The sequence below is a fragment of the Myodes glareolus genome, chromosome 1, assembly GCF_982192425.1.
Source record: "Myodes glareolus chromosome 1, mMyoGla1.1, whole genome shotgun sequence".
NCBI classification, from domain to species: Eukaryota; Metazoa; Chordata; class Mammalia; order Rodentia; family Cricetidae; genus Myodes; species Myodes glareolus.
In genome coordinates, this window is record NC_142026.1 from 95,470,265 (window position 1) to 95,496,414 (window position 26,150).

Consider the following 26,150-nt stretch of genomic DNA (forward strand, 5'->3'; position numbering starts at 1 on the left):
CTGCTTCAGCCTGTATTTTCCCTCATGTATTTTTTCAAATATCCACATTCTTATGACAATAAAATGACAAACAGCAGAAATTTAGATAGAATACCATATCTCTTCCCATTTACAGCCAGTTTCCTTTAAAGAAAATAAAATCTCTGATTCCTCCAGCTCCTATAAAGAGCATTCTGCATCCAAAAATGTTCTGAAGTTGCTCTGAGGCAAAGAGCTTCTCATTACCAATTCCAACATCTTTTTTCTGGTCTCCAGTGTTGTCTGATGTTAGGGTTTTTGAGGCAGAAGAGTACCTTGGCAGATCAAGGTCAAGAAAGCCACAGGGACCGTATCACCCAACAGATCTCACTCAAGAGATTTACTGGGGTGGGGTAAGCAAAAGACCACCTCTGAGTGGGGATAAGAGAAATGGGGAAAGAGAGAGACCAAGAAAGAGATAGAGAAATGAAGAAATACAGAGACAAACAGAGGGCTGTGGTAAGAGCGGTTGGAGACTGGTGATGGCTTGACTGCTGGTGCTGAGTCCCTGAGGGTGGGCGGGGCGGGAGGGGCACAGACCTGGTTCCTAGCAACTAACACCTCTGATGACTTTTGTGTGACTTGACCTCATGCTCCCAGCATGACTCTCTCTACAAGTCTGCCTGGAGTCTTAGCTTTCTGAGGGCCATTCTTTCCTTACTGCTTCTTGAATGGTGGCAAACTTAATGAGGAAAGATGGTGCCGAGTTTAAGGGAAAACAAAAAACTGTCTCACAACAACTATTTTTTGGGGAAGGCCTTGCAACTTTTTTCTTGGTTTGGACTCTCTCCTTTTTGACGTGGATCCCGCATGCAGAGCAATCCAGCTGCCTGATGCGTGGTATCCATGACAGAGCACTCTTTCTATATTCAGACATTTGACAAATACAAGTTCGTTTCTGATTGCTGTAGCTGTGACTGTGTTTTCAATAGTGAGGTGATACTTGCGGACTTCTCAGATCACAATGGTGGTATGTGTAACATCCGTTGTCTGTCCGCTGATGGTTTCCATAGATACTCTTGGTTGATTGTTGATTGTGTTCAGCTAAAATCCTGTAAGGCTTGTAGACAGAGAAACTGCAGTGACTAGACAAATTTTCTTTTAATGAAATATGGGAGCTGGGTAGATGGCTCAGTGCATAAAATGTTTATTATATTATATAAAGATAGGAGTTCAAATTCCTAGAACTCACATAAATATTGGACAGACATGGAGGCCTGCCAGTGATTCCAACACTCAGAAAGCAGAGGCAGAGCAAGCTGGCTAGCTAGACTAGCATCCTTGAGCTCTGGGTTCCATTGAGAGTTTCTGTTTCAATGGATAAGGTGGGGAGTGATTAGGCAAGAACCCCCGTGTCATTCTCAGGCTCCCGTATAAACACATACACATGCAAACTGCATATACACATATGCATACTACACACAGAGACATACAAGAAAAGAAACATGCAAGTGAAGTAAGCAAATTTGTCTCCTTAAGTGTTTTAAGAAGGTCTCTTGCTGTCCCAGGGTCTATGACAGGGAAAATTACAGTGTATTATTGAAAAGATGTTAATTAGCTTCCATAGCTGGGGTGATGAGACAGTGAAATATCATAACTACCCAGAATCTACAACCCCAGCAGAATTCTCGCCTATGGCAGTGAATAATAGCTATACTCAGCATTAGTCTGTTAGTAAATATTTAACAGATTTTTTTTTGTTTGTTTAAAAAATAGCAGATATTTGCTGAGCCAGTCTCTTTGGCTGAGCCATCTTTGCTGTTATGCACGTTATGGACTTGCTTTTCCACATTTCTACTTGGGCCTTCAGGATCAAGACATCAGGGAACTTTCCACTCATTCTCACAGCCAACTGCTGAAGGGGCCTGGACTTCCAATAGCTAAATGAGGAAAGCAGGAAACTCAAGAAGATGAGAAGCAAGAGCTTAAAGTGCCAGAGAAGATTCCACCACACACCCCATCCCACCCATCCCCTGCCCCGCTCCACAGCTGCACACAGTAAACAGGCCCTCTAGGAAAGATCATTGACAGCATCCTGAGGGTCATCTGGACAACACCTATCTAAATCTTTTCTTTGCCTTTGGCTTTGCAACGATGGTAAGTGTTCAGTCTTAAACCTGGGACAAATGGCTGAGGTGCCTATTGAACATATCAAAGAGAACCTGTCACCAGGTTCTCCCAGCATCTTTCAATACTGACCCAAACAGGGCCCTCCAAGCTGGCATATCCTGCCCTCTACCCTTGCTACGTCCCAAGTTCGGACGCCCAAAACATCACCACAAGACCGTATCTGATGCAAAAGCAAAGAGTCTTTATTGTGAGTTGACTCAGGTTCCTCCGTCTGTGGGAAGAGGCAGCAGCAGCAATGGCCAATAGCATCAACAGGAACAGTGCAAGAGACACCCCAGTGGCAAAAAGTGGGGAAGGTTAATTTCAAGCCTTTGGGCTTGTTATTGGCTGCCCCGCAGTGGGTTGCTGGGGGGGGGGGGTGGGTTCCAGACTTCTAGATTTGGGATTGGCGGCCTCATGATATAAGGGGATGTCTAGACCTGAGGGGAATTCTCAACTGCCAGTAATTGCCTGAGGGGAAGTTCAAACTTCTAGGCACTCAGCGATTGGTCTACTTTCCCTGCACAGGGATTGGCTCGTTTTGTGTCAGAGGCAAAGGTGGCTCTGATTTGATTCTAAGGCCAAATAATGTTTCTTTGGGTCTTTTTAGCTTTTTGACTGTAATTTTTGGACGAGGGCAAATATCATTGATATGCTCTGAACCTAGGGGCTTAGGGCGTTGTTTTGGTCCTGGTTTCAGGGTCTGGGGATTTTTCTCGGGCTCTAGGTTCAGGGATAAAATGTCTTTCCCCCTGGCTCTGGTACTGCTTTCAGGGTGTGTTCTTTTCCCTGGATCTGAACTGGGAGCCAGGCTGCTTGGGGGTTGTGCTAGGGCTATTGACTCACTGAATCTGTGGGGGTTTGGGTCTCTCACCCTGAACTTCTTTAGCCCAAGGGCTGGGCTGCCCTTTCCCTAGCTGCCCTTCCCTTATAATCCAACTATTTTGGATATCTAGGCCTTTTAGGCCTCCTGGCTGTTGCATCCGGTTCTCTTCTCTCCCCTTCCCCATGCCCTCTCCATCTCTCCTCACACGGCTCAATGTCATGGCCACTCTGGATGCTCCCAGATGTCCCTGTCTCTGTCTATGCTCTCCCACATATCTATAATAAACTTCCTCCTCCACCACACCTAGGAGCTGTCATGTCCTTTCCTCTTTGTTTCTTTTTCACTATATTAAGAATCCATTTTGATCAAAGTTTAGGGGTCAAGCTAAAGGGTTTTGTGAAATGGAAACATAACAAAAGCCTGTAGCTTTGCCAAACAAAACTTCCCATATCCCTTCACCACAATAATAGAACTTCCAACAATAGTGAAAACACACTCTGAGAACAGGGACACTGGTACCACCCTCATTTTCAGGTCTGCTGTGTCATTCTTTTCTGGCTTTCCAGGTCAGTGGAAGGAGGCTCACTGAACGTTCAGCTTTGATTTCGTGCAGCCCATGGCAGCCACTGCAAAACACACGTCATTACTGAAGACTTACTGGGTGATTACTGTGGCATTTCTTTCCACTAAGTTAAATGAATTCAGATTTTAAAAACCAAAGCTGTTAAACACCACTAATTATAAATTTATCATTTTGGAAGGACTCCATGTTACTTTAAACTCTATTGAGTTATTTAAACTCAATTAGATTAAATTCACTGAATTGATATGTGCTAAGGTAGATTTTTAAAGACTATACCAGAAAGGAATATAAACTGTCCATGATAAAACTTATAATGTAGGATAATAAATATATATAAATATAAATGAAATTTATTACTAAAATGAACGTCACTGATTTCTTTATACTTATTCAATGTGGGTACAGGAAATTTTTTAAATTATCTGAAACATGATGTTTGAAATCCCAGCACTTGGAAATTTGAGATGGGAGAATCAGGACTGCAGTGCAGACTGGGTAATAGGACATCTAATTAAAGAGAGAGAAGAGGAAGAGGAGGAAGAAGCAGGGGGACATAAGCCACTACATAAGTGGCTTTCAGGAGTCTCACAGTGATCAGGATGAAGCAGTGAACACAGGGAAGCCATGCTGTAGGTATAAGGCTCAACTTTGATAGCATAAATTCAATTCCAAGATAATTCCAAGATAATCCTCTCTTTCCGGATTTACAAAGTAAAAGTAAAAAAAAAAAGATGCTTATCTTGGTGTCATTGCTAGTTCTCTATATAGTATCCATGAGAATATCAGATAAAGCTGCCTTCAGGGTGGTGGGTTTGATGACTGGGTTGGCAGAACAGAAGAGACGGCATAGTCAAGTAAGGGCACATTCCAGGGTCCAGAACGTATTCAAAGGACCTAGAGTGTGCTGCTTTACCAAAAGACTTTCAGATTTGATCTCCATGGTTTCCATCAATCAAATGCTATGAGGCACTAATGATATTTGCTCAATACTAGCTATCTCCAAATTAGAGAAAGTAAGATTGAAGGCTAAATGGGTTAAAACTTAGTAAGGTTTAGTGCTTCAGAACTGGCATCCAGATAAATATGTGGCCTTGGTGATTATAACTGGGGAGTGGCTGCAGCCATAGCCAAGACAGTATATGAGAAAAAGCATATTTGTCATCTGTAAAAACTAGAGTGTTGCAAATATATGTATGCAGGTATATATATATTTTCTTTTCCTTTTGGTTTTTTGAGACGGTTTCTCTGTGTAGTCCTGGCTGTTCTAGAACTTGTTCTGCAGATCAGGCTGGCCTCGAACTCACAAAGATCCACATACCTCTGCTTCCTGAGTGCTGGGATTAAAGGCATACAACACCTCCTCGCTGAGTCTGTCTCTCTCTAATGCTGTATCATTTCATCCATTTTTTTGTATTGAAAAGAGATAATCCCCTAATGGTGGTGTTTCTTTTTCCCTATGACCTCAGGTAGTTGGATGGGTAGACTGGCTGAGGATGGATTGAGTAATATGTGGAATCCATGCTTGCTGTTTTATAAGGAGTTATTTGCATTTGAAATGGCAAAATTGTGTGACACACAGCAAGTTTATAAGCCTGTCAAAGCCCATGCCATCAGGCAATGCAAAACTTCTATGGCTGTGTGTTTAGCTAATACCCGCTGGTCAGCTAACCACCCATGGCACTGTACATGCTCGCCTTCACTTTTTCCGTCTATATTTTTTCTCGTCCAGCTTTTTTAGAAAAGTTATTCCAATTTCTGTCACACTGTCGCCTTTCAGTCTGTCTTGCAAGAATGTAACTTCAGCAGCCAAATGAACCTAGAAAAGAAAAAAAAAAAACAGGCTGTGTCATTTAAAAAAAAAACAATTTTTTTTTCAAAATCTATTTTTTCCTGTCCTTCTCTTTTGATAAGAAACATCTGTTTTGTGAATAAAGAACCTTGAACTGTGTTCTCCAGAGATGTCTGAACCACACGTCATCAGTAGCGCGTGAGCACTGGAGGAAGGGTGAACTGTCCTACCCATCTCAGAAAGAATGCAAATTTCTGACTCAGAGATAGACCTCACTCTGGGTCCCTGGCTAAGCGGAACTTCCGAGGAGAAATGGGTCTTTATAGGATTCCTCTCAAGCTGACTTGCCATAAAACATTCTGTCATTAGCTAAACAATATAATCGCTTATTCTAACAACATTTAGCAATTGCCTATGGCCTTGAGAGCCTTGAAAAATACTGACTAAATACATTATAAATATAAGATTAGATATTGAATTACAGGCATGAATATTTGATGGCCAGGCCTACTTTTCAACTTGAAAGCATTTCCCATTTCCCAGACAATGAAGTAAACCCAAGGGCTTACTTCTCTATTCATTAAAATGTGTTCATGTAAGAGCAGCATAGTCTTGCTGACCTATTTTCAATAGAGTATCTGATCAGAGTTATTTTTAGTCATTGGGATAAAGAAGATAAATAAGTGAGGGTAGCTGGTGGAAGAGAGTAGTAAGTGAAAAGCTCCTGGGTCTAGCCAACAATTAATTAATATTTATTGAACCTTACCTGACTCACCCCTCCCACATAAAGAACTCCTAGGCAATGAACCTGGATTTTCTAATCCACAGGCCTCCAAATGTCAGATCATCTGGCTCATAAAGAGTGCAAAATCCTTGCCTCATGATACCCACTGTCTTAGTTATGGTTTCTATGGTTGTGAAGAGACACCATGGCCACAGCAATTCTTATAAAGGAAAACATTTAACTGGGGTGGTGGCTTACAGTTCAGAGGTTCAGTCTATTATCATTATGGTGGGACATGGGGACATACAGGCACACATGGTGCTGGAGAAGGATCTGAGAGTCCTACGTCTTGCAGCCAACAGAAAGTGGACTGTGTGTCACACTGAATGAAGCTTGAGCAAAGGAGACCTCAAAGCCTACCCCCACAGTGACACACTTCCTCTAACAAGGCCACACCTACTCCAACAAAGTCACTCCACACCTACTCAACAAAGTCTTATGAGGGCGAATTACATTCAAACTATCACACCCATCATCCAGTGAAAGAAAGTAATGAATGGTTTCCAAATATAGGGTCTATAATTAATCTCTGAATTTTCTTCTCTATGGTTTTTTTGTGTCTTAGAAAATATAATAGAAAATTTATTAAAGAAACACACAGACTACTTCTGCTGAAGCTCTTTGGACATGTGAGACCACTTGTGGTCAGCACATATGGTCAAAAACAATTAGCCATGAAAGCTGGTGACTTCTTTATCCTATTCTTATTTTAGTTACATGGTTACCCCTTTTAGTGTAACCTTCTGTAATTCTTCTCTTCCCTGTCCTTGATATAATAATGCTTACTGGTGCAGATAAGATCTAACATAATCTAGGGTACTATATCATGAAGGATCTGCAAGGAAGATACATGCAGTTATCTCCATTGTTTTACACTTTGGGGGTATCAGTTACTTTATCCCTCCCTTAATTTCCACAGATAAAATTATATGCATGGATCCCTATTGACCAGATCAATACCACAGGTTTAGAATGGTTAAGAGCTCATTCTAATAAAGAAGATTCTGGAAAAACAAGACTGCTGGCTGTTACCTCTTCATCAGCTGCTACAGCCTCATCAGTCTGACAGATTCTCTTATCTCTCATCTTTTCTTCATCACAACCTCTACCAAGGCCCTCTCCAAAGCCTTGGCAAGTGGTATTATGTTATGGGATAATCTTTTGTACACTGTGAAGATGTGTCTTTTCCTTCTGTTTGTTTAATGAAAACCTGAAGATCCAATATCTCGGCAGGATTTTGGGGGCAGAGGGGATGCAGGGAAGAAGAAGGGCAGAGTCACGGGAGTTACCAGTCACATGCAGAGGAAACAGGAGGTGAATGTGCCATGGTGAAAAGAGATTCCACCACATGGTAGAGTGTATATAAGAAATGTGGGTCAATTTAAGATGTAAGAGCTAGTCAGTAACAAGCCTAAGCTGTTGACCAAGCATATATGATTAATAATAAATCTCTGTGTGGTTATTTGGAAGCAGGTGGTTCTGATGAAAAACTCCATCTACAGGGCTAACTGTCTAGAGTTGGTCTTGTTAGTTTTCTTGAAATACTCGGCTTTCTGGTTTCTGTGACGCCATCCATTGCTTTCTATCAATTTCCTTCTTCTGAATACTCCATATTGCTGCCCTCTGTAGTCCTTGGGTGCTCTGTTCAACTCTATATTTTTGTTTTGTTTCCTAGAGTTCTAACCATGCTTGCCTCTCTTCCCGCTACACAGAATCTCCTTAGGTATTTCTGTTCGTTTGACACCTCTTCAGTCATATTCCACAAGCACATATAAACAACTGGGACAAGGCATGGTAGCAAACACCTGTAATCCCAGGACTCTGAGGCTGAGGCAGGAGGATCATGAGTTTGAGGCCAGCCTGTGCTACATGATGAGAACTTGTCTGTAAATAAATGAATAAAAAAGAGACAACTTCTTTCGGAAATCCTCACTGTGTGTTTGTCGAACATCTCAGCATTAGCAGGTTCAAAACTGAGCTCCCCCCTTGTCAATTTCAACCCTCTCAGTTTTGTTCTATTGGTTAATACTATGATTTCCCCTACGGGTTTGTTCAGAAACCTGAAGGACATTTTTTCCATCTTTCTTTTTTCAATTTTGTCCCTTTCTGCCAGCTGACATCTGAGTTTTGACTGTTCTGCCCTGACAAGTACTGGTCCAGTGAGTTGCCTCTTGATTACTGCTGCCGGGGATGTCTTCTGGCTTTCTTTGAGGTTCCCAGCACCAGCTATCTGTTCTCCTCTCTCCCTCAGCATTCTCTCTTTAGTGTATACTCTCATCTGATTGACAAGGGACTGGAATTTCTAGAATGTAAATTTCAGGCTCTTATTTTCTTGATTATGAACCTGCATCTGCTCTGGTACCTTCAATGTAGAAGACTGAATTTCTGGGCTTGTCATGAAGGCCTTGACCTAACTCCCATTGTTCCTTAGAAAGTCAGTACAGGGTTTCTATCAAGACTGTCCAGATTCTTTCTTACTCCAGGTCTCCCTATACCCCTTTATCACACTTATTTGCACATGGCTTCTTAAACTAGACAGGAGATTCTCTGTATCTTGTCCATCTTTGCAGGCTCAGTCCCAGGCCCCTTACGGATGCTAATAACTGTCTCAGTTAAAGCAATGAATACCTTAGGTGTGAAAGTCAGCCTGCACTGACCTGTACCTCCTGTACCACAGGTCCTCAGCAATTCCCCTCCCACATAGCCCCAAGGTTGGCAGCTCAGACTGCCATGCTGTGATTATATCTACAAAGAGGTCTAAGTGGCAAGGAACTTTCTGACGCTTCCACACAGTGGCCTGCAAGGCACTGACACCGTGTGAACCTGTGGGTGGTTTGTCTAGCATCAGCAAGTCTGCAGAGGCTACAGCTGAGGCTGCACATAAGCTAAGCCGCGAGAGATCACCACCAACCACAACTGCGTGACCTACTCTGCCCCTCTTTCCCTTTTTATTAATCAGTTTAGTGTGTGTGCGCTCTCACATACACATGTACCGCAGAGTGTGAAGGCGTCAGCTCGCTCCTTATACCATGCGGGTTCAAAGAACTGCATTCAGGCTACCAGGCTTAACGGCACATGCCGAGCCATCTCCCAGATTTCTTTTTTTTTCTCTCTGGCAAAAGTCCTTAGTCTTCCATTTCACTTCTAAAATTTGAATACGGAACCGTACTGAGTTACCCAGGATGGTGCTGAATTTGCTTTCTATAGCACAAACTTGGCCCCGAACCTACAATCCTGATCCTCCTATGGTACCTCCCAAGGAGCTGAGCTGACAGGCTTGCAGTAACGGGCCTCGCTCAATCCCGGACGTCCCATCTTTAGAGACTGTGCATTCCTTTGAGGCTGGTACACTTTGAGAACAGCGCCGGATGGCTAACGCGCATGGCGAAGATGAAACACGTGCTTTACCATCTCCAGGCCGCCTCGGATGACCCCACAGAGCAGGCCGCAGTAGCAGAGCGCAGATCGTCCAGCAGGCAGCTCTTCCACAAACTCTGCCAGAGGATTCTTGTCTAGAATCAGGGAGAATTCGTTCCGGCTTGAATTGTGACAGGCCACGCTCGGCGTGATACCCAAGTACATCTTGAAAGCAACCTGATAAAGAGCGAGAAGATGGCAGCATTTAGTCTCACACAGAAGTCCACTTCCCAGGCATTGTAGCACGGCATCAAGCTTGCCAGGCTGAGTCTGCAGCCAGGGTATCTGTGCGCACACGTTTCTTTGCAGTTTACTGGCCTTCTGCCTTGGGAGACTCTTAAATTATTTTTTTTATTCTTCTAGAATATCCTACAGTACTAGGCTTTGTGGAACAATGTGTTTTGTAAAAAGAAAATATTATTTCTAAAAATCATTGGAGAAAACGCACCAACACAGCATTGTGGTATATGCCACACTGATCATGGCAAACCATGAGATTCAGAGTTACAAGGGGTTCCGAGCGTATTCCACAATAGGAGGGCACTGGTCTGAGAATATGCTGTGCCATGGGGCAGATGAGAGACAAGAATGTGGTTTTGGACACAGAATTATAATGTAGATGTTGATCTTCGAGGAGGAGCCAGGGGCAGTGGTGGGAGCAACATAAATGTGTGATAATGCAATTGTCGAAAGTGTCTGTTGTGCTGTAGGACGCCAAGAACCCCGCAGCACAGAAACAGAAGAGACCTTAGACGCTCCTTCCGTTCCTCACAGCCTTTTCTTTCTGTCTGTCTTTGTTTTTAAGCGTATCTTAAGCAGGGCTGAAACTCACTTCTGTTTGAAACATTACTTTACATTTATTTGCTGTGTGTGTGCATGTGTGTGCTTGGCACACATCAGTGGACAAGAAGAAGCTGGTTCCCTGTCCCACCAGGCGGGTTCTAAGGCTAGAACTTGGACCCTCAGGCTTACTAGAATTCATCTTTACTCCATTAGCCTTCTCACCAGCCCCACTGTTACTTTTGAAGCACAAGTTTTACAAATGTGTGATCTGGTACTTGAAGAAGTAAAAGCGACAGCAAAGATTGTGGCCTTCTAGTGCCTGACTCCCAATCCAAGGCAATTCCTTTTCACCAAACACGTAGGCCCAGCCTCTAAAGCTTATTAATGGAAATTTGTCAGCTTGATGTGCTGCCATCATTCCAAGGCCTTAATTCGCTTAATTTTAAAATTAAGAGCAGCATGAGAGAAATGGAAGCAATTTTCTTAAATTATTTATAATTTGAAGTAGAAAAAATGTCCATTCATTTGTTCATTTGGTTCAATTTAATAGGCTCATATGGAGGAGCGCCTGCCACAGTGTAAATTCAGTAGTCACTTGCAAATCAAGCTACCGAATGAGTTTGCAGTCTACATTCAGCACCATGATTAGCCTAGAACACATGAGCCTGGAGAGAGCTAGCATTTGACAAGTGGACAAATGGGGCAGAGACACTTTAGACAGAAACATGTCATGAAACGCCATGCTGAGGTTCAGCAAAGGTTCAAATCCACCACTGGGCAGCTGGGAGGCCTGAAGATGCCCTCATGTAGACTCCATATCTGCTTTAGAAGGATTTTCTTTGTGTCAAAATAATCAAGATCTGAATCAAGAAGTTATATGAAGAGAAAAGAGGGCTTCTCTTTTTCTCTGAAAGTTCAGTTAGTTACTAGCCTTCCCTCATAAATTCCAATCCTAAACGGTGTTTCAAGTCTTTAGTGCAAGCCCTTTTAGGACGCCTGAACCGCTGTCTATCAGATCTTAGGGCACAGAGCAAGAGAAGAAACCTACGGTGAAATGCTGGGTTTGGAGATTGGATTGACTACTAGTCAATCAGTGGCTGAAATCCATTTCCACGAGGGCCGAGTCTCCTGCTGGAAATTTTCTGTACCATAATTTGTGTGAGAACTTTTGATTTGCAATCAAAAGCCCATCGACAGAATACTAATAGGATCCTGTGCACTTTGCTTTTCATCTTCCGTGTTTCGGCTGCCCTCAAGTGTCAGCATTCACCAGTAGGAGGCATTATCTGAACGTTGTTGGGAAATTAGCATTCCTGGGGAATGACATTGTTTCCTTATCTGGCTGGAGGCAGACAGAGGAGGACTGTTGTTTCAAAAGGGCTCCACCCTCTACAGTCACAGCCACAGTCACTGTGCTAAAACCAAGGCAAACGCTCTTTCCTCTTCCCCTCTTCGTGTGTCTCCAACATGGATGCTTTTCAGAGTATTCTGAAATTCTTTCTTAACCAAAAGACGGCTATTGGCTACAGCTTCATGGCTTTGCTGACCCTGGGAAGTGAGCGTCTCTTCTCACTAGTGGCGTTTAAGTGCCCCTGCAGCACCGAGAACACAGCCTATGGGCTGGTTTTCCTCTTTGCCCCTGCCTGGGTGTTACTGATCCTCGGATTCTTTCTAAATAACAAGGCGTGGAGACTCTTCACTGGCTGCTGCATAAACCCCAAGAAAATCTTCCCCAGGAAACGCTGCTGCCGCTTCTTCTATGTCCTGGGCCACATCACACTGAGTTCCTTGGTGGCTCCAGTGATGTGGCTCTCTGTGGCTCTGCTTAATGGGACGTTTTACGAATGTGCCATGAGCGGGACGAGGAGCACAAGGCTCCTGGAGCTGATTTGCAAGGGCAAGCCCAAAGAATGCGGGGAAGAGCTGTACAAGGTCTCCTGTGGCAGAAGCAGCATGGCACCCACAGACAACGAGGAGGTGAAGTTGTCCCTGCAAGCACAGTCTCAGGTAAGGACAAGTGTCACTCTTTGTTCCAGGTGTGAACTTGGAGATTCCCCTCTGTCTTCCTGTCTGCCAGGCCAGAGTTTAAGTCTTGCCGGAATATTTTGACACGAAGTGGAAATTAAAACAGGATGGCGCATTAAGACGATCTCAGGAAAAGCTTTTTAGGGACAGGATGGATCAGTAAAATTGCTGATTGGGTAGTGTAGTCTCCATTTCCAAAAAGAAAATACCCTCTGGGTTATGCATATGTAAATACTTAAGTGCTCAAAACCATCTCTCTGGGTTGACTTTGTAAATAATGCAGAACGAAAAACCACACACTGAGTGCTAACCCCAAGCTGTAATTAAGCATTACTGCCTTCTATCGATTACTTATTTTCAAGCTGGTTTCTCAAAAATCACAGACACAACTTCTTCATCCACTGAAATACAGCTGAGCCAAATCAGCTTCTCCTTCTCAAAGTAGCATGTGGTGTAATTAGCATGGAAACTCGCTTGAGTGACCACACTGGCCACTGCTGCTTGTGTGCGTGGATGCTGCAGGGATCGAGAGTTTCCCAAATGAAAGAGGGACCAAGCAGTCTTTAAACGGCCTTCAGTGAAGAGTGGCCGTATTCCCTAGAGAGATGATGACTTTTCTCTCTCTGCTGTACAGCTAAAGATGCTCTCGCCATTTTTTAGAAGCTCAGAATTTGGAGCATTGTTTTACTTGCGAGAAGTAATGTACAGTTTCAGCTAATCAACACAGGGAAGTAACTTATCATTTGGCCAGGTATATGAACAGAGATCTCGATGTATATCTCTGGCCTGGCCTTGAGATAAAGTTAATTTCTGAGGTCAGAAGAAGCACTAGGAGTAGATAGGAGCAATAGCAGTGGACATTTCTCAGGAAGGCTATTACATTAGCACAGGCACACTATACTTTTACTGTTTTAGAAAGAACTTGCGGGTATAACAAACACATCGAAGCAAAGTTGGCTCCTACCATCTAGAGTAGTAATAAAATCATATTCTTCTTAAACTAGTAAGCCAAAGAATGTTCCTAAATAAACTCCTTGGTTTAATGCACAAAGCAAAGATTAGATGGAACATGTCAGGCTTCTGAATGCATTCCGTCTTTTGTTGAAGGAAGGTATTAATTACTAATGTTATCATAGTACAAATGACACATGGTTGACATCCGCAGGCACCAGGCTCCATCCAGCCAATACCAAGTCTAAACGCTCATCACTGTGTAAGCTCTTCTTTAAATCTAAGCCCAAAGAAAATATGCACATCTGGTTATAACTTAGCTTGGCCACAATGACCTGTTGACTTTTCAGTAGAAAAAGGACTTGGGGTTAAGACCTACAGGAGGATACCCAAGAGATGTGGGTGAAGGGAGATGTGGCAATAGCAGGTGCTGACTGTGAGGTTCAGATGGCAGCAAGCATCACACAGTTCAAAACAATAATTGGCCACGTGGGCGGAGGTGGAAAAGTGCATTCATTCATGGGTGGGTGGGGCAGAGCAACAAGAAACCCAGCTGGGTGACTCTGTTCTTCAGGACGGTGGAACGGAGTAGTGGAAAGAGCGCAGCCTCGCAGTCAGCTGACCTTGAATCCTGACGCTGTCCCTCCCCAGCTCTGTGGTGTAGAACTCTGAACCCCATTTTTCTCATAGTGGGGGATGGTGACACCTACTCTGGGAAGTTATTTAGAGATAATGGACATAAAGAGACATAAAGTTTCTAGAGCATTATTAAATATTTCAAGATGCAGGATTTGGGGAAAAAGACAAATAGTCACCATTGGAGGCTGGGCTTGGCACAATCTCCTCATTCTAGCTGGAGTTCTAGGTGCTGTGGGTCTGGGAGGAGGACAAGACTTAGCAGTGAGAAACAGCCAATGCTGAGGTTGTACAGAAAGCAAGAGCCGATCTGAGCTAATCTCATAGTTTCTAACTCATCAGGATTAGCTAAGGTAGGTGTGGGGAGATAGCTTCAAACACAGCAGGCCCAGTCACAATGAAGATGCTGAAAGAAAGGAAGGTCTGAGGGAGTCGGCCACAAGCCCACCGACGGCTGAAGAAGAGCAGGAGGACGCTATGACAGTGACTGTGCCTCACCTGCTACCATAGGACAGCAAGAGACACTTGCAAAAGAGTGGATAGCAGGTGGAACTCATGAGCTTCTTGCCCAGTATTGTTTCTTTGGGTTCCCCCAAATATCTTCTGAGATGGGTAACCTTAAAATCATAATAGAGAATGAGGTACAGGGAACACCACTCGGGTGTTTTGCCTGACGAATACCAACTCAGAAATGGCACTTATGCGGGGTGAGACCCTTCTAGTAACCCCTGAGTTTGGGAACCACTGAGCTAAAGTTTATTTTGGCTCTCTTATGATCTGAGTGGACCCAACTGCAGGCTATTGCTTTTGTTCTCAGTTACACCCATCTGTCGAGGGTCCTTTGAGCTGGAATAAAAAAATGATTTCAAGAAGAAATTGATTAGTTGTTCAAATATAAAATTAACTCAAATTATGAAAAGTTCAATTGGAGCAGCAAATTTAGAAGATATGTTAACTATAGAATTTTGATTTTAAAGCTAAAACACCAATAAGAGCATTCATGTTTAGGAAAGTGCTTGCTTTTTCTAACTTTAGAAATGAAGAACAAACAATCCTCAAAGTTTGAAATAACCTGACCCTCTCCCCTTTTATCTTTAAACATTTAGAATGGCTTTAAATTCTTAAAGTTTCTGTGTACTGCTGCAATTACTGTATTGTTTTTGCTTATCTGTTTGTGTTACTGTGAGTAACACACTTTGTGATCCATAGAGTGGCTGCTGCTCTCTACAAAGTCCCATGGGAAAAGTTGGTCAGGAGTGTGTGAATGGGTTGATGAATGCCTGGACACCTGGCTAACAAACCGCTCATTCATTCAAATGACAACCACGATGCATTAGAAAGAATTCTTTATTCTAGCCATACCATTGGAAGTGCTTTAGTAGTGAGTTATTCGGTAATCGCTCTTTCCATCTGTCAGCCTTCTGGTTATTGCTTTGCATAGCAACAACGTTCAGTCAACTTCATCTTTATTTTGACTGTCAGAAAGCATTTAGTTAAGGTGAATAATTTGAGATGAGATAGCAGTTATGACTGTGGTATTAACATGGTTAAATGCTCTCCCGGAATATGACCCAACTCTCTGAGATGTCATTTCTGTGTCCTCAATATCTCTTTTTCCCTAAGATTCTAGGATGGTGTCTGATTTGTTCGGCATCCTTCTTCTCTCTGCTGACCACTTGCTATGCACGTTGCAAATCTAAAGTAAGCTATCTGCAGCTGAATTTTTGGAAGACGTACGCACAAAGCGAGAAGGAACAATTGGAAAACAAACTCCTGGAATGTGCCAACAAGCTGAGTGAGAGGAACCTGAAATGCTTTTTTGAAAACAAGAGGCCGGATCCCTTTCCCATGCCCTCTTTTGCTGCCTGGGAGGCAGCTTCGGAGCTACATGCGTTCCACCAAGACCGGGAACACTACAGCGCTCTCCACAAGGTGGTAGATGATGGTCTGGAACAATCCCCCCAAGAGGAAGAGACAACAATGATCCTGGTGGGCTCCGCCCAGGGTCTGTGAATCGCCAGCCATCGCTGGCTCAGGTGGACAGTGGTACACTCATTCCGAGAGTGGCCTGCTGTCTCCACAGCAGCCTAAGCCTCTGCATTTCCTCACCAACAGAGCTTCTTTAGAAGACAATAACACAGCGAAAACTGTTTTAAGCATCTAAGTGCAGGGTCTGGATGTACTCACACTGATGCTGAGTGAGGACAAAGTCACTCTGAGTTGGTGGAGGGTTGGACCTAGGAGGTCCGACAGTTACTGTAAGCGCTAAGATGCTTATGACTTTATGACTTTAAGACGCTTAAGATTTTATGACTCAGCCCGCAGATTCTGGCAAGGTGGTCTGCCGCTCTTTACAAGTATCTGTTGTGGTATGGGGGGAGGGGGTCTGTGCACAGTGGCATCTGCAGAGTGGCCATCACGAAGCCGTTCACGAATATATCCAATGCCTTTCAAGATGAAGGAATTCTAACATTAAACATTCCTTTCCTTAGAAGAACTGCATTCTCAAAAATCACCAACTGAAAGAATATAATGTCTAAAACTCAGAGGTTTCCACATTGCTGCCAGGTCGTGGAAGTCTGTCTCTGGGGCAGGACTACCTCATGATTGCTGTAGGCTGAAGGCACTTCTGCCCTCACAGGCCAATTTCTAATGTCTAAAAGACAATCATATAAGGCCCACATGCAAGACTGCATCGAAATAAAGACCAATACATTAATATTGCATATTAAAATATTTCTCAATAAAAATTCCATCCTCCCCTGTTTTGTAATTGAAAATCACTTTCATGGGTCCCTACTAAAATCCTGGGTGCAGGGCATGGTGCCTACTATGTTGTGGGTATGTCTCAGTTTCACTGGGCTACTATAACCAAACGCCACAGACAGTGTGGCTGGTGAACGATAGCTCTCACAATTTGAGAGGCTAAAACTTCTGAGGTCAGGGTAGCAGCACAGGGAGGACCTGGTGAGGGATTTTCTTCAGGTCACTGTCTGTTGATACCCATGTGAGTCACATGGTGAGAAGGGCAAATAAGCTCCCTAGGGCATCTTTTTTTGAGGGAGCTCAACCCATGCTGCAGGTTCTGCCCTCATCAAGGGATTCCCAAAAGATCCACCTCATAATGGCATTATCTTTGAGGTTAAGTTTCATTATATGAATTTCAGAGGGCTATAAACATACTATAGAGTAGATTGGTGATGACTTGATATAGGTCTTGGGAGACTATCCACAGTAGTCCAAGCATAAAATTGTGTTTTTATTTTATACTTATCAGAAACAATGTGCTTCTATGCAACATTTACTGTGTGTATGAGTGTGTATCTGTCCGTGCTTGTGTGTATGTGTGCAAATTCCTGTAAATCTCTGAGAAGATCAGTGCTAAGCCACAGTTTCCACATTTGTCAGTAGCTCACACCTTATGTCACTAGCTCTTTGCGTTTCCAGATCTAAGAAGGCTTCATCTTGGATCTTGATTAACATAAAAGGTGATGAGAGACTTCAGGGGAATCCTATAAACCCAAGAGCCCCAGAAAAATCCTAAGATTGTGATTTATAATGAGAAATATGTTTTGCTTTCGGGTCTCTCCTTGCCCCAAAGTTTCTAGAACCCTTGCATTCTTTTTGTTGCTGTTGTTCGTTTGTTTTGCTTTTCAAGACAGGGTTTTTCTGTGTAGCCCTGGCTGTCCTAGGACTAGCTCTGTAGACCAGACTGGCTTTGAACTCACAGAGATCCACCTGCTTCTGCCTCCCAAATCCTGGGATTAAAGGAGTGCACCACCATCTCCCAGCCAGACCCTTGGATTCTTACCATGTGTCCTTTTACTAATGATGTGACTCATGAACATCTGAAGATGGGGGTGGCTGTCAGAAATAACCAGGTGATTAAAAGACTGACAGTTTCAACCTCATCCTCTGACCTCCAGAGAGTAGGTATGGGCTGGGAAATCAGGGGATGGACACACACACACCACACCACTCATATACACACACACCCAAATGCACTCATACGAGCACACACACAGCACTAATACACATACCTACACGCACATACACATTCATATACACATATACATACACACATTTACACATAAACGCTCCACATACACACTCATACATGCTCACACACATAGCAAATGTAATGGAAGCGTCCAAACAGGTAATAAGTATAATGCTTTCCCGAGTCGTGTGGGCTACTCTAGTGAATCAACCATCATGAAGAAAGAGTCACGAGCACCTCTAACTGGTAGCTGCTGCCCCCAGCACAAGCTGTAAGTAGGCTGAGCACCTACTGCTTGTGAACAAATGGCATCCAAAGTCCCTCATCCAAATGGCATCCAAAGTCCCTCATCCAAATGGCATCCAAAGTCGGGGAAAATTCTTGGGGAATGGGTTCTAAACCTTCGTGGGACACATGCATAACTCCAGTTAGTTTCAGAAATGAGTTAGGGTATAGGACACTTACTTTACATTAGAGGATTTATCAGTATGAGAGAAGACACCCACTCTTTGTAGTCCAGAAGTGTTAATGCACAAATGTATATAAAACACTCCCCTTCAAGTTTCAGAGAGGCGGCATCAGGAGTGTGTGTTAGGTATGGAGACATAGAGATTATGGACGAGACAAGGCAGAGACGACAAAATGAGGATAAATAAACCAGTAGAAAGAAAATGAGTGGTTCTCCTTAGCCCCTCTTGACTAGGAGCTTACCCACCACTGTCTACCGAGTCCTAGAAAGCAGATAGAACTCAGCTCATAACCATGCAGCTCTTGGGTTGGGCCAAAGGTGGAGGCAGCAGTTCTACAAAAGTAGCTTAGTTACAGGAGGCTGGGAGTGAGGAGAAATCACTGGGACCCACCTCAGAGCCATTTTGTATTCAGTACACTCAGGATTATGGATGCCTATTCAAAGTTATCCAAGCCGACACGCCAGCAGCCTCCACTTTTTGCTGAGTAAATAGGAGAAGAGCTGACCCTCCTACTTTGAAAAAGTCACCCTGAGATGAGTCAGGTCCTCTTCCTGACTCCTGGTCCGATTCTGGTGGAGTGGTATTTAGTGCAGGACGTAAACAAGTGTAAGACACCTTATCTGTTCCCTCAACAACCTTGGAAGGGGATAGCTGGAGACAGGGAGCGTGCATTGGCACCTGTTGTTTTGTGTCTAAAGGGTGCAGGTCTCCAGAGGTGGGGAGACAAGATGTCTGTGTAGAGAGCTTTAGAAGTGTGGACAATTTGTTATCATAGATGGGCTCTCTAGAAAGAACACCAAACTTAAATGAGGTTCCTAAGGGAATGGACTCAGGAAAAACCCACTAACATAATAAATGTAAGTAAATGGGGTTTCAAGTAAGGTGTCAGCCCTATCAATCCCTTAGTCAATGCTTTGGAGCCATCTGCATTGGTTCCAAAGGCTTCAGATGAGGCTGTGAGCTCTTCAAGGTAAGAGAGACTTTTTCCCATAACAGGAGGAGAAATACTCAAGCAAGAATCAGTCAATGGCCCAGGGTGACTCTCAAGGGAAGTTTATACAGGAGCATTTGGGAAATCATCACCCTGGCATTAGATATCTGGAGGTGGTAGAAGGGCCCCCCAGTGTGTACTATGAAGCTTTCCTTTAGACTTAGAAATGACGTGAATGGAAGACATCTCAGGACCCACCCAAGCCCAGGCTCACCGCCCCTTCCAACTTCTAATTTCCCTGAAGCCACAGAAACAAATGTGGGCAGCTGCCTTCTCCCGCTGCTGCTCTGTTACATCAGAGAAAGGACAGTGTGCTCTGTGAAGGGTCTGACCCAGACAAGGGGTCGATACAAGAAAATGCAAAGATATTTGATTTTCATTTGTGTAATTTAATTATCCCCTAAAAATCTAATCCCAAGTACATAAGGTTCTTTTTTCTCCTGTGGATTCCTAGCTTTTTGTTCAGACTCAATTTAATAAGCCTTGTAGTTTTAGGATGCATCCAGCTTATTAATTTCCAGTGGGAATGGAACAAAGTATCTAGCAAAAGTTAAAAAGTAAGTCTTGATAGACAAATAACTAAAGAGTTTCATACATATTTTGCATATAATATATGTTCTCAGGCTATGTTTTTAAAAGTATATATTATTTTCTTCTTATACATGTAAAACACTGCTAAGTGTGCACACATCTAGTAGGAAACTAACGCAGCTATTCACTTGAAACGTGAACAATAGTTCAAAAGCTAATGATCCAGAGCTTTGCCAGAAGAACTGGCTAAGACGCTAGGAGTCAGCAGGCGGCAGAAAAGCCATCCCTTTCCTCCATGGCTCATTTCAAGTATTTAACTAGTAACTCTCATTCACTTTTTGTCACTACGACAAACACCAAAGATAAGTCAGCTTTCAAAAGCATAAGGTTTGTCTTGGCTCACAATTTCGAGAGTTAGCATTCATGACAGGCTTGTGGCCTGGAAGCACACCATGTGCATAGACAAAGCCATTTACCTCAGGAAGCAATAGAGAGAAAGAGCAATGGGCTGTGCTCCCCCCATTCCCACTTAGGGCATGCCTTAAATAACCTAAGTCTCCCTACTGTATCCTACCTTTTTCCAACAGCACCTCCAAACCATGTAAAAATAGAGATCAACCCTTTCCTGGGCCTTTCAAGGACCTTACAGCTAAATACTGTAGCACAGTAGTATTATTGAAATTAGACTTTGGAGTTACTGTATTTTCTAAGACGGACTTTTTAATTTCCCCAACATTCCCACTTTGTCTTCTGTGGTAAGAGTTAGAGGATATTTAGTGGGTGAGATTTGGGTCAGTCTCTTTTATAATTCCAAACTCATTAAGAAAAACATTAAGGCTGGATCCAAGCTCTGTTCATTACTGTGTCTCAAGTTTGCTCACACTTTCCAACAACCTGAGGCTTTGAAAATATCAATGTCTGGCCCACTCCATATAGCCCCATATACATTTTTCTTCTTGTAACTGGATCTTGGCGTTTTGAAAACTATCCACATAACTGTTTTCAAGGAATGCATGGTAGTGATAAGGTCATAAATGTGTGATATCTGCAATGCCATCCGGTTTTCCAATAGTGACTTATGACCAGACCTTATGTCTCCAGGTAAGGGGAAGCTCTAATTAGAACTGTTTGACAATGTGCACTGGTGCAATTTTAAGTTGCCAGTGTGATACCATTAAATGAATAGGTAGGAAGAAATAACAACGGCGTTTGTTTGTTTGTGCCCTGTGGTCTAGATTGGCACTGGACTCCCCACGTCACCGTCACCAAAGCTGACCTTAAACTTTTCATCTTCAAACTAGAGAATTAGGGAAGTGGCTAATGTGGTTCAGTTCAAGTTCAAGGGCCTGAGAAGTAGAGGAGCTGATGTTATAACTCAGTTTGAGGCCAAAGGACAGAGAACCTGGAGTTCTGATATTGGAGGGCAGGAGAAGATTGCACCAGTTTTTCAGTGTGAGAAGAACAGGAGTGGGTAACGGAGAGAAGGGCAGAAGAGAACGCGGAGGAAAGGGAGATCGACAGTAAGCTAATTAAGGGAGAGTTAGAGAGAAAATGCAAATATATCCCTCACCTGTCTCTTTTGTATTCTCCAAGCCATTAGCAGATTGGATGGTATCCACTCCCATTGGATGCGGGAGCACTTTAATATCCAGTCCACCAATTCAAATACTAGCTTTACCCAGAAACACCCTCATAGACATACTCCCAAATAAGGATTTGCTAAATGAGTATTAATCTAATCAGGTTGACATCCAAAATTAACCACCACACAAGGTAAATGAAATAGAATTAATAACTCCAGATAAAAGATGGAACTCCCTGAACTTCACACCAAGGCCCCTCCTCAGACAAAAAAAAAATAGATATAAAAGCTGGGCCTATACAAGGTGTTACGGTTGTTCATTGATCTTTCTCAGTGTCCAATGATCTGTTAAAATCAGCCACCATGAAAGAAATCCAAGTTAGTCAAGTGTCAAGAAAGGAACAGAGGGACAGGAGAATGTGAAGAAGGTGAGGGCAGGAGAGAAGGAACCTAACAGACCCAGTGGTTCTGTCATTGGAGATCAGCTGGCAAGCCAGTGAGTGGAGACACCTTTGGGAAAATCTGGTCCTCACACAGCAGGCATGGCAGGAAAAATGATCAGGAAGCTTTGAAAAGCCCACTATGTGAGACCCTCATCAGACCAATACAAGCTGTTCATACACATTTGAGCTACTCCACGTGGGACTGTGTCCTGTTCAGATTGTTGAGCCAGGAGAACCATGAGCTCTAGTAAATACTTAATGTGCTAAGCGATTAAATTTGAGGGGAACCTGTCATAATACAGAGTATGAACTAAAAAAAAAAACACAAAAATGTAATTTAGGGGGCTGGAGAGATGGCTCAGCAGATAAGAGCACTGACTGCTCTTCCAGAGGACCTGGGTTCAATTCCCAGCACCCACATGGCACAGCTCACAACTGCCTGAAAATCCAGTTCCAGGGGATCTGACACTTTCACACCAATGCACATAAAATAAAAGATAAATAAATCATAAAATAAATTTAAAAAATGTAATTTATACAAAGATCCTCCCTTGCTTTTCTCTTGACATTTTCTTCCATAGGTTCCAAGTAGTACCATAACCTATGTGTCATGATTTTAAAACATGAACTAGAGCCTCTCCAAAATATCTCCACCAAAGCTTGAAATGTATTTTCAAACTATTTTTGGTTAAATTACGTCTGAAAAGAACATAGTACTGAGGGTTAAATTCCATCTGAAGTAAACACAGTATTGGGAGGACTCACACACTAGTTATTATTATTATTATTATTATTATTATTATTATTATTATTATTATTATTATTATTATTTATCATTAACACCTGGGTCGAAAATGAGCATGGGAGAGGTTACAGAATAGACCGGTTTTGAGGGAGCTGGAGCAGATGAACCAGCCCTCATTTTGCTAACCCGTGCTCTGCTCAGATCCTCAGCATCAGCTCCCAGAGGGAGCGTGTTAGAAGTTAGAGTCGGGCTCGGCATCTGCAGGATCTAATCTGCACTGGAAGCATGAAGGTGACTCCAGCGCGAGTTAAATTTGAGTTTAGAGCAGCGTTTCTCAAACTTAACTCACGCTGGAATCGCCTGGAAGGCTTGGTGATGTAAAGCTTGCTGGATTCCCTTTCCATGTGTCCGAGTCAAGAGGCCTAGGGAGAAGCACGGCAAGCTGCATTCTCGCAGGTTCTCTGGCGACTGATGTCACTGGGTCAATGACCACATTTTGGAAATTAGAGATGGCTCCAAGGCGTGGAGCCAGCCATTCTGGGGAAGAAGACTAGATAGAATTCATAGTTTTGGATTCTGCTGCATAATTACTCAGACATCTTTGTTCTATCAGCCTGACCAAGAACCTGGGGGCCGTTCCATTTGTCCAATAATCCTCTTGTTGCTTCAGAGCTTATCTCTCATAAGTTTCTCCCACCATCTATTTGTCAGTGTTCTTTGCTGCTATTCTCAATGGTGTCTCTTTCCATTACATCTTCAAAGGGTCTGTTATGTGAGTACATGAAAGCTATTATTTTATGCCATTTTGTGCCCCCTTATTGATCTTTTGATTGCTTTTCAGAACTAGAGAAAGAAACTTTTACAACTCCTAATGACATAATGGATGTAGACAATAAATATTAAGTTCTAAACTATTAGGTGAAAAAAAGAGAGCCAAATCCTATGCAACTTGAAGCCTCTGAGCTACATTAGCATCCTCAAAAACAGCAAGCAGACACTTGGTATCTTGGGATGGAAGATAAGAGTTACACACATAATACTACTTGGGAAGTATTGTTTACAGAAAATGAAACCCGACGATAATCGGGTTTACAGGAAATGGTAGAAAAATGAGGCAAGGTAGTTAATATAATAAGGAAACAACCAGACGAATTCCCATTTAGATGATCCTACTTTGCATTTGTTGCTGTTAGAAACATACCCTTTAGGAGGTGGTCCCTAACAATCCCTGAGGGAAAGGCCTGGAAAGAGACATTAGGGCTCTACACCTGGTATATTCCTATTAGTAGCACACTGTCTGCCTAAATTCTCAAAGGTGACCTTTCATATTTAACTTCTGGTAATGCTTTAAATATGCTGTGCTCTCGGATAGGGAAGAGTTGCTGGACAAGTCCTGCTCTTTCGTTATGGAGAGCCATCTTCTTCAATCTTAGGAAAGCTGGTCGTCCCGCCCTTCTGCTCTGGCTTTGTATCATTCTCAAGAGCTGCATTCATTGGATTCAGAGCCAAACTATGGCTCTGTTCCTGTTGGTATTCCATTAAATTAACCTTTAAAACTTAGCTAATATTGTAGTGCTTTTTTTGTCTCACCTAAATTCCTCAAGCATACTTGTGGGGAAGACTATTAGGATTTCCATTTTTTCATAAAACACATCAATGTTAAAAAAGGTTAACATGGTTGGTCCACTGTCAAGGTATGAGAAATGAATTTGAACCCTTATTTGTCTGACTAGTAACACACACACTGCTTTCTCATGTAGCTGCCACCAAAAGCACGTGTTCTCATTTATAATGAGGAGATCTTGAATAAGTACATCTCTGAATATGTACACTTTAAATTATGGGCAATAGCACATGGGTCCCTAGAGTGACTTTCTGACATGTTCCTGGGAATGAATGTCTCTCTTCAAGTGTCTTGGCCTCTGTCAGGAGCACTGGACCCTTTGCACTCAGTGTCTGGACATTTGGGACAGTTATTCCTCAAGTCTGTTTCTACTATATCAATGAGATCATAGTCTCAGTTTGCTTATTCTTGTTAGTTAAAGATGACAACTGATAAAATTTACTTTGGTAGGAAGTTCATAAAAAGTTTAGAATTCTCCCTAGACTTTAAATTTTATAAAGCTACCTTTATCTGCCTCACCAGGTCATTTTTCAAAATTTCCTAAACCTATAGCTATATCAATATCAAGAGAAAATATTTACAAATTATAATGCAATGTAAATTGTAATGAAAATAGATTAAAGTGGGGAAAATTAATTAATTCACCTAATTACATTCACCGGATCATTTCAAAGATGACAAAAAAGAGAGCCTGGTTTCAAAAAGGAGAACCTGGCGCTAACAAATGATTGTAAGGACAAAACTTCAAAATGTATTCATCCCTGGTAGAGTATAAAACCTAAATCTTGGAACACGGTGATAGGTTGTATTTTAAAAACATTTTGAGCCCTGGATGTCAACATAAAGAAATGTGCATCTGCAATAACGCAGGCACTGATGGCTTAAACAGGACAGGGTTATTTCTCCCAAGGGCTTCGTTGGAATCTCCAATGGCAGGAGAACAGCGATCAGGGCTTAGCTAAAGTGTTATTCCTAAAACAGTTGGCTGACTTTCAGAAGTTCACTGACCCAGGATGGGAAGCAAAGCAGTTTTAAAAAATGCGTTTCTGAATTTGAGCTTGAACAGTTTCCATCGTCTTGGAGCAAATGTATAGAGAACGAGGCTTTGGTCCTTCCTTCTCCTCTGCGATTCGCCCACCTCCAGGACCATGGAAGAACCCGGCTTCATTTCAACCCAGCTGTTCAGACTGTGTCACATCTTTGGAATGTTTTCTCTTTTTAACTTCAGTGTACCTTATTTTATTATTTTATTTGAAGTGTTTAAAGGGTATGAAACGAGAGGTCCCTACAGCAGTTGCTCCACAGTGACGCGGGACACGGTCCCTCTAAACACAGATGCTCATTAGAAACACAAGGGATCCTTTAAATATTCTATTGCCTTTGTCCTGTTGAGAGACCATCGCTTAACAAGCACTGTACATTCTGTAATGCTCAGGGGGTTTTATGAGGCGGCTGTAGCTAAGAACCACTGCTTTGAGATCCTGGAGAGGTCAGGGCAAGTCTGGACCAAGTTTTCCTTCTGAAATGACTGGAAATCCAGACAAGCCAGGATGACCCAGAATTCAGCTGGCCTTCCGGGTGTCTCTGCTTCTTTATGCACAGAAAGCTCTGCAGAGTTTTGTTTCCCAAAACATTTGCTCCATGGTTTTCTCTTGATAAAGTCATTATAAATAGTTACACTGTTGCAATGTTTCCAAAGCTGTTACTATTTCTAACCCACAGGAGTAGGTTTGGTTAAAATATTTTGGGGCTAAGGCATATTCCCCGAATGTGTCACTGTGGCATGTTGCCTTTTGAGTTAATGGTACCTGCATTTCAGAGACAGAACCGCCACTTTGACCCT

General features: G+C 42.8%; 2 protein-coding genes across 2 annotated transcripts in view; one reads left to right on the forward strand and one right to left on the reverse strand.

Moving 5' to 3' along the window:
- Window positions 1-2,520: 2,520 nt before the first annotated feature.
- Window positions 2,521-26,150, reverse strand: part of Trappc3l (trafficking protein particle complex subunit 3L) — a 48,427-nt gene continuing 24,797 nt past the window's right edge. The window contains exons 4-5 of the mRNA XM_087900621.1: window positions 9,518-9,703; window positions 2,521-5,352 (exon numbers count right to left, since the gene is read on the reverse strand). Of these exons, the coding sequence (XP_087756747.1) occupies window positions 5,233-5,352; window positions 9,518-9,703 (306 nt within the window). The 3' untranslated portion in view covers window positions 2,521-5,232. The remainder of the gene's footprint in view (window positions 5,353-9,517; window positions 9,704-26,150) is intronic.
- On the forward strand, window positions 11,667-16,684 carry Calhm5 (calcium homeostasis modulator family member 5). Its single transcript, XM_048425393.3, has 2 exons — window positions 11,667-12,316; window positions 15,545-16,684. The coding sequence occupies exons 1-2, from the start codon at window positions 11,777-11,779 to the stop codon at window positions 15,932-15,934; spliced, it is 930 nt and encodes a 309-aa protein (XP_048281350.1). The 5' UTR covers window positions 11,667-11,776; the 3' UTR covers window positions 15,935-16,684.

What these genes read in the sequence shown, in the direction of transcription:
- Calhm5 (XM_048425393.3), top strand. Translation starts at nt 11,777, where the DNA reads ATGGATGCTTTTCAGAGTATTCTGAAATTCTTTCTTAACCAAAAGACG. An exon ending in CCCTGCAAGCACAGTCTCAG is followed by an intron (nt 12,317 to 15,544) that starts GTAAGGACAAGT and finishes TTTTTCCCTAAG; the next exon opens with ATTCTAGGATGGTGTCTGAT.